Genomic DNA, 9,418 nt, shown 5'->3' on the forward strand with positions numbered 1-9,418 from the left:
ACATGGTATGGATAAAAGGGAGAACTGAGCTTTAGTTCTCAAGCAGGATTTGAAATTGTAACTTATGATTTACAAGCACACAGGTTTATTGACCCAATTACAAGAGAACACTTTTTTTCTTTTTAGATTCAGAAATTAGTGCCACTTATGAGCCATGAGCCAATCACACGAGAGACTTAATTTTCAGTTCTCCAGTATGATTAGAATTTTTGTCTTTCGCAAGCACACGGCGATACCAACCCCACTTTGGGAGAAAACTTTCTTCACGCGTTTGGAAATCAGGGACACTTATGTACCGTCTGCAGTTTTTTGTTACAAGTATATACTTCCATTGTAAGCTCTCTCAAACATCAGAATTGATGACATTATAACTACTTTTTCATGTGATAATATTATAAAATATATATATATATAAATAGATATATATATACTAATATATATATATATATATAGATATAATATAATATTATATAATAGTATATATTATATATTAATACTATATATTAAAGCTGTAACGGACATTTAAATGAGAGAATTGAACTTCAGCTCTCAAACAGTATTTAAAGTTATGTCTTCTCAATATCCTGAACACAGATTTACACGACCCACAACGAGAAAAAAAACTTTTTTCTGTCATTTAGAAGTTAGTGCTGACTATGTAATTATTAAGAAATTATTTTGCCTCAAGTATACTACCATGAAAAGCTTTATGGGGTTATAATAACATTTTCATGTGATATGTACGAATTCTGACAATTTAATGAGATATGAAACTTCATTTCTCAACAGGATTTTATTTAGGTTCATTATATTGAATTGAAATAGTGATAAATATAATGTGATTTCCACCATTTGTGATGAAAAGTTCAAGGAGCTATGCGCGATTCTCAAGAATATGATGCATCAACTTCACATTTCCGTTCATTTGAGAACACTCAATTTATGATGTTGTACCCCCAGGCGTCTCTTATCTCCAATTTTCATTGATTAAACCTTTTCCATACCCCAGAAAAAGAGGTCAAGGGGGATAAGGTCTGGTGAATGAGGAGGCCATTCCACATGATCACATCTTTCAATCCAGTTAGAGATTTGTTCATGCAGCCAGTCTCTTACCACTGTGGCCAAATGTGCAGCGATGCCACCCTTTTGAAACCATTCATGGGATCCATCTAGTTTTTCTAGTTGGTGAGATAAGTCTAACAAGCACATAATTATCACAGAAAAATAACCCTGGCACGAGCTTGCCATAAACTACACCACACCATAATCTTTTGCAGTCCTTGCTATTTGGTATGGTCTAACCAATGCATATTGCTTTGCAGTCAGTACTGATTATTGGTTAACCTCACCAATCACTTAAAACAAAGCTTCATCCACTGAACAACAACACAGTTTTTGGTGAATCGGCTGTTCTCCGGAGTCCAGTTTAAATTAGTGATATTTCCTTTATGTCCAGACTTTGGGAACACCCTTGTACACCAATACTGACTGCTATACAGTAATACTGACATGTGTTAAGAGCTTTATATGGCAGTATACTTGAGGCAAAAACAGCTGGTAAGCACATAACCGGCACTAACTAATTAAAGGAAGAAAAAGCTTTCTTCAATAGTGGGATCAGTAAGCCTGTGTGTTCAACACACACACACACACACACACACACACACACACACACACACACATATATATATATATATATATATAATATATATATATATATATATATATATATATATATGTATATATATATAGTCTCAGTAATTGGGCGGCTACTTGGAAATCTTAGCTTGATGATAAATAACATTGCCAAGACCAGGAAGAACATTCTTTATTAAACGAGCTTTCGAGGTTTAAAACCTCATCTTCAGGCTGAAAAAATGACAAGGATGAGAAATCACTAAAAATTACATTAAAATGATTTGTCTTATGAAAAGCTTCAGTAAAAACATAAAATAAAACGAACATCACATACAAACTAAAAATAAAAAATTACAAAAAAACTAAAACAAAATGCAAAACATACAAAAACAGAAATAAAAATGAAAGTAATATGAAAGGTAAACAAACTACACTCAAAAATAAAATGGCTAACGACCCACTTTGTGTACCTACTATGAAACTATAATAGCTAGTTGAATACCGGACGAGTTGTTGTTCAATTCCGGTTTCATTTTCTTAATAAACAGCGACTCTGAAATTAAAAGGTCCAGTCTATTTGAGCAAAAAGACAGTACTCTAAAATCTAGGTGAGTGAAAGGATGGTCCTGTGCTAAACTGTGTTCCCTTATGGCAGAAAAAGGTGGTTTAAAAAGAGGAAACCTAGTTCTAACGGAAAGACCTATGTGTTCCAAAATTCTGTGTGTAAGCCAGCGGGAACTGGATCCCACGTATCGCAGACCACACTGCGAACAGGTAAACAAGTAAACGACACTCGAATTAAGGTCCACAGGAAGAGCAGGCTTCTCTCTCAAAAGTGAACCTACGGTAAAAGGGTTAGTAAAAACAAATCTGAAACTAACTTGAGGAAAACTGTGCTTAACTATTTCTTGTAACTTTTTTCGTACCAAGTAGCTACTATGACCAAGGAAAGGCAATTTAATATATTTTCATAGTAGGTACACAAAGTGCGTCGTTAGCCATTTTATTTTTGAGTGTAGTTTGTTTACCTTTCATATTATTTTCATTTTTATTTCTGTTTTTGTATGTTTTGCGTTTTGTTTTAGTTTTTTCGTAATTTTTAATTTTTAGTTTGTATGTGATGTTCGTTTTATTTTATGTTTTTACTGAAGCTTTTAATAAGTCAATTCATTTTAAGATAATTTTTAGTGATTTCTCATCCTTGTCATTTTTTCAGCCTGAAAATGAGGTTTTAAACCTCGAAAGCTCGAGGAAGAACATAAAGAATGTTCTTCCTGGTCTTGGCACTGTTATTTATCATCAAGCTATATTTATATATATATATATATAATATTATAATATATATATATTATATATATTATATATATATATATATATTAACCTCACACCTCTCACACCTTGGTTTCGGATGCCTCAGGTAATGAAAAATTTGGTTCAAGGATATTTTGTAAGGAAACATCTGCTCCATTAGTGGACTTTTGCTCAGTTTAAGGACAGAGATAGATAAGTGTGGTATTAAGCAAGGTATATCTATAGACCTTGGTATTAAGTGTGCCATGCATGTTCGTGAAAGAAAAATGAGTGAACATCTCGGCTAAACTGCATCAGTATCCTCTCTCTTTTTTTTTCTTTTTCTTTTTAGTGCTGAGTAATTTTACAGTACGTAAGTCATCATGGCCCCTAAGGCTAGAGATGCCAGCAAGGTAAAGAGAAAGAGAAAATCTATAGAGATTCAAAAAGAAACAGAAAAACATGACAATGGTGTCTGAGTGGTTGATCAAGAGTATAAGGTGGCCAAACATAATTCTACAGTGACAGAATGTACGGAGGCCATCAAAGGGGCTATGTTGCCAAGGGAATGAAATCTGTGACGCACAGGTCTCCGACCATATTAAAGAGGTTGAAAATTTTTTTTTAATTTGAATGATTGAAATGTTTCTGAGGTAATCTCATGAGAAAAGGTAAGAAGTATGTTAGAGAGTTCAATCACTTGCTCCCTAACAGCTGTCATATGATCGGCCTATTTGAAATAAAATGCTATTATACCTTGGGATAACTAACACCCAAGTGCAATTATAATTTATACATATTCATGTGATAAATCTGATGATACGGTCATAGAAAGAATGACCGTATCATCAGATTGAAGATATGTTATGGAGGAGAGATTCTGAATATATAAGCGCATATGCACCACAAGTTGGTTGCACAGAAGAAGAGAAGGGAAATTTCTGGAGAGACATGGATGGAATAATGCAAGAACTGGAAGAGCATGAGAGGGTGATAGTTGGGGCAGATTTTTGAATGGCCATGTTCGAAAGTGAAAATGAGGCGATTGGGCGGGTGCATGGGGGCCATGGAATTGGGGAGAGAAACCCAGAAGGAGAGAGTGTAGTGGACTTTGCTGTGTCATTCGACATGGCAATAGTAAACACATTTTTGAGAAGAAAAGGGAACACCTAATAACATATAGGAGTGGGGGGAAGATTCTCCCAGATAGACTATTTCTTGTATAAAAGGATAAATCTGGTGGAGGTCAAGAACTGCAAAGTTATTCCAGGCGACCATGTAGCCCCTCAACACAGGCTGCTATGTATGGACTTGAAGTTGAAAATGGAAAGAAAAACCAAAGCTAAAGGGATAAGGAAAATTAAATGGTACGAATTACAGAAGGAAGGGGATAAGAAGAGAGAGTTTAAGAGGAGGGTTTTGGAGGATATTGATATAGGGATTGAAGATGTTCAAGAATGGTGGGCACGAAAATGCAGCAGCAGTAATAAGAAGGCATGGAAAGGAGCTGCTAGGAGAGACATCTGGTATCATGGGAAGAAAAAGGATGTTTGGTGGTGTGGGATTAAGACATTGAGAAAGTAGTAAAGATAAGGAGGAGGCAAAGAAAAAGATGGAAGAGTCACAGTCATGGAAGACAGAAATAGGTACAGAGAAAAACAAGGTGTGAAAAAGGTGGTAGCCCAAGCTAAAGCAAAGTCGTATGATGATGTGTATAATGAGCTGGGACAAAGGAGGATTAAAGAAGATGATGAAGCTATCAAAGGCTAGAAATAAGAGCACCAAAGATATAACACACATCAAACAAATAAAGAATCAAGAGGGTGTAGTGCTTAGAAGGAGGAAGACATTTGTGAAGAGATGGAAAGAATATTTCGAACAGTTGTTAAATGAAGAAAATAATAGACTAATAAGAGAGGATGGGCAAGTGAACATTGGCATGGTAATGAGGTTTTCTAGGCAAGAGGTACTAAATGCACTGAAGAAGATGAAGAAGGTGGGAAGGCAACCGGACCAGACATGATCCCGGTGTAGGCATGAAAGCATTAGGAGATGAAGGAGTGGATATACTGTACGATCTTATGATAAAGATCCTTGAACAGGAAAAGATACCAAATGAGTGGCGTGGGAGTATATTGATCCCAATTTTAATAGGGAAAGGCGATGTCCAAGAGTGTGGTAATTATAGGGGCATTAAATTGATGTCCCACACTTTTGAAGATACTGGAAAGGATGATAGATGCTAGACTGAGAGAAGAAGTACAAATAGGTAAAGAGCAGATGGGATTTATGAAGGAAGGGGAACAACAGATGGTATATTTTGTCTGAGGCAAATAATGGAGAAATTCGGGGAAAGACAAAGGGACCTACATATGGTATTCATTGACCTTGAAAAGGCTTATGACAGAGTCCCGAGACAAGAGGTATGGAGGAGCCTGAGGGAGAAGATGGTGCCAGAGAAGTATGTGCGATTGATACAAGAGATGTACCGGAATGTATTTGACCAGAGTGAGGAGCAGTGTTGGGGAGACAGAAGGTTTTGAGGTGAGAGTAGGATTACACCAGGGGTCGGCTCTGAGCCCATTTATCTTTAACATAGTGATGGATGTTATAATAGAGGAAGTAAGGGAGACAGTACCATGGAACATATTGTATGCGGATGATATTGTTCTGTGTGCAGAGAGCAGGGAAGATCTGGAAGTGAAATTGGAAAGATGGAGACAAGTACTGGAGGACAGAGGAATGAGAATAAGTAGATCCAAGACAGAATATATGTGTACCACCACTGAGGGGGATGATAGAGAAAGTATTCAGCTTGGTGGAGAGCAAATAAGGAGAGTTTGATAAGTTTTAAGTATTTGGGATCTTTTGTTAACGCTGGAGGAAGTATGGAAGAAGAAGTAAAACCATCGGGTACAGGCAGGCTGGAACAACTGGAGAGCGGCCTCGGGAGTTCTTTGTGACAAAAGAGTGCCGCTTAGGTTAAAAGGAAAATTTCACAAGACGGTGGTAAGAACAGCAATGCTGTATGGTACGGAAACAGCAAGCATGAGAAAAGCAGAGCAGAAGAAGATGGATGTGGCAGAAATGAGAATGCTTAGGTGGATGTCTGGGGTAACAAGAGTGGATAGGATCAGAAATGACTACATAAAGGGGGTCAAACTAAGGTGGTGGAAGTATCAAAGAAAGTGCAGGAGGGGAGGCTGAGATGGTATGGACACCTGTTGAGGAGAGATGAGGACCACGCTGGGAGACATACTATGGGAGTGGAGGTGCAAGGAAGAAGAAAGAGAGGGAGACCAAGAAAGAGATGGAAGGACTGGTGTGAGAGGAGATTTACATGAGAAGGGAAGTTGATGAGGCAGAAGTGCAAGATAGAAATAGATGGAAACGGCTCATCCGAAACGGCGACCCCATATAAAAATGGGAAAAAGCTGGGAAGAAGAAGACATATTCATGTGTTATTCTTGAATCTCCTAAGTACATTTTAAATGATAAAATAATTTAATTTGTTAATTATAAAGACTGCCTGAGACCTAAAATCAATATTCATTGCAGTAATAAATCATAAAGAGGACAATTTCCAAGAGAAGAAAAATGAACATGGTATTGTCTCGATACAGTAATAAAGAAATTACAGTAACCTAGGATTAAAAAATATATATAATAGAAATTCAGCATAACCGAATCCACATCATGTGACAATATGCAAAAGTGTCTATTACAAAGGCCTTCAATTTTCCCTGATGCAAAGCACTAAATGGTCGGTAGTACGTGCTGTCGAACGGCATTATTAATTCGTATTATTTATCTAATTCCAGGCTCATCCAGAGTTACTCGGCTCCAAGAACTTAAATGGCAGTTTAGGACATCCCTGGGTTCCTGGTTTGGATGACAGGACTTCACAACAAGCGATGGATTATCAAGAGCGTGTATCACGTTTCCTCTCTCATGCCATCGAAGATCATAATGGCTCCTTCAGCAGGTCGCCTTCAGTCTTCCAGGGGGAGATACAAGAAAACTCGACCCTAACAAGGCCCGCCTCAGTAGCGGGTGGCAGTGAAGGCCGAGGATCACTATCACGGGGGTCAGCTGACACTTTAGTCATTTCGCCTCATCCAAGCAACGAAGGGCACCAGAGGGCACCACCTCACGAAGACCCACGCGAGAAAAAGGTTGCTGGCGGAGAACAGAGTCAAACAGATACAATGAAGTCTAAAGCTAAACTACAAGCAACTAAACAAAAGTTTGAAGGCGAGCTCAAGGGGAAGGCACCCAACCCAAAAGACTCCAAACAAAGTAAGGGAAAGGAAAAGGTGGTCAAGAAAACAGAAAAATTAGAGAACCAAATAACAGAAGAACAAGTGGAAAGTAGCATTAGCGTATATAAAGAAAGTAATGAGGACGCAATACCTGAAAAATCAACAAAAGATATGAAGAACTATGAAAAGAGCTCAACAGAAGAGACTAAAGAGATGGCCGTTTCCCAACCAGAAGACCTGCAAATAACGGCTGAAAGCAGTCACCATAGAAGATCAAAGGTCCCTGTAGAGGGAAATGCAGAAAATGAGGCATGCAAATCTGAGAATAAATCCAAAAGTACCAAAAAGAGGAGAAGCACATCTAAAGAAAGGAAAGAAGAGGCTCCTTCTCCTTCTCCACCGAAGACAGAAAAAGAAGAGAAAAAACCAAAGACAGAAAAAGAAGAGAAAAAAACAAAGACAGAAATAGAAGAGAAGAAGCGCCAGGGAACCATAATGACGTCACCAGAAGACGAAAAGATAGGCAGCAATGCAGTGAAGGTATCTAATAGAAAAACTAACGAAAGCAAAGACAAAAGGGAAGAAAGAATTATGTCTGCAGAGAATACTGAAGAACGTCAATCACATAAAGGAGAAAAACGCAAATCTAGTAAGAAAGACGTACCCACTGTAAATGAAGAAGATAAAACAAATGACACTAAGAAAAAGGAACAGAAAGAAAGTACAAAAAATGCAACGGAAACGAGTGACACTAAAGAGGATGCCAGACCCACAGAAGTTATTCGGGTTGAAACAGACACCAACGTGAATGCTGATTCAACATCCGCGACCTCTAACATACCCCAGAATGACAAGGCAAAAAAGTCAAAAAAATCTAAGAGAGATAAAGAGTCCAAAGGGAAATCAAGGAAGCATAAGGAAGTGACCAAAAGCAGCATCATCCCAGAGGAGAACGTCAAAGATGTGACGGGAATATCTGACGCAAGTAATACTAATACAAAGGTGACAAAACTTACGGATGACTCAAAGCTAGTCAAAGATACTCAGCAAAGTCTGGTGATTGATCTAAAGCCACCTAGTGAATTCCAAGACAGTTCATTAAACTCTACGGCTTCATAAATAAACAGTTACAATACCATCAAACTTTTCTTTAGAAGTTACATCATGGCTAAAAGACACTGTGACTATTTACCCGAAAGATAAGTCAAACTAGAATGGGAAACTCCTCCATTCGTGACCGACACATTTTGGAAAGTTTTAAACAACAATTAAATCCAAATTACTAACATAGTATTGCAAAGCTGAGTGATGCTGAAATACAATTAAGTGAATTAAATAACTGAACGCAATACTGCGCATGTCTTTATTCTATCAAACGTCACAACAGTCTGACGCGGTTCGGAGTCGCCATTTACTCTATATTTGCTGCAACACAAAACATCGATTGGTGTGGAAAGGTTTGTGTGAAAGTAAATATAGATTATTTACCTTGTAATGTTAAATACTGTATAAAGTTCATTAGATATTCGAATACTTAGGTATATTCGCTGTGATTCACAAGCTCCTCTTTACCTGTTCTCACATTTTGTATCATTATACGTATATATGTACACACACACACGAAGTCAACTTGACACGCAAAATACTTGCTCATAAACTTCAACTGCTATACTGGAATGTATTAGTTGCCATCTGCAATAATTCTGAAGAATTATATTTTTCTTGTCCTGTTCATAATCAAATATATCTTTATAGAAACGTATCTTCTTTACTCTCCTTTTAACACTTTAACATAAGGACGTGACTCAAAGTTTTTTAACGAAAAGGGACAAAAAAAAAGGACAAAAAAAAAGAACAAACAACCCTATACAATTCCTATAAATAATCATAGCTTTTGACACGTGTGTTTTATGCACTTATCGAATCCTTTAGTATAAAGATCATTACTATGCATTACTTCAACTATGGTCCTGAGCTTCTAAAATTATTATTTTAATTTTTGAGAACAAGTAATTTCTCAAAATCATACTGGCCTACGTGGGCAAACCAAAATCGATTCTTTTACAAATAATAATAATTCAACCTGAAATTGCAATGATGTTTCATCATCTCTGAAATGTAGTAAATTAAATGTTGCTATGTCAGCTTTCGAAATCAATAATACTAACATCGAACACTCCGTGAAAAACTTCAGTTAATTCATTATATAGTGGCTTAAGTAATTCATT

At 37.1% G+C, this 9,418-nt stretch overlaps 1 protein-coding gene across 4 annotated transcripts in view; it reads left to right on the forward strand.

The window, feature by feature from the left end:
* Nucleotides 1–8,950, forward strand: part of LOC135219941 (E3 ubiquitin-protein ligase RBBP6-like) — a 30,533-nt gene extending 21,583 nt beyond the window's left edge. For all 4 annotated transcript variants that reach the window (XM_064257172.1, XM_064257173.1, XM_064257176.1 and 1 more), the window contains exon 5: nt 6,750–8,950. In XM_064257172.1, the coding sequence (XP_064113242.1) occupies nt 6,750–8,309 (1,560 nt within the window). In that variant the 3' untranslated portion in view covers nt 8,310–8,950. The remainder of the gene's footprint in view (nt 1–6,749) is intronic.
* Nucleotides 8,951–9,418: the final 468 nt, after the last annotated feature.

This window comes from Macrobrachium nipponense, chromosome 1, assembly GCF_015104395.2.
Source record: "Macrobrachium nipponense isolate FS-2020 chromosome 1, ASM1510439v2, whole genome shotgun sequence".
Classification (NCBI taxonomy): domain Eukaryota; kingdom Metazoa; phylum Arthropoda; class Malacostraca; order Decapoda; family Palaemonidae; genus Macrobrachium; species Macrobrachium nipponense.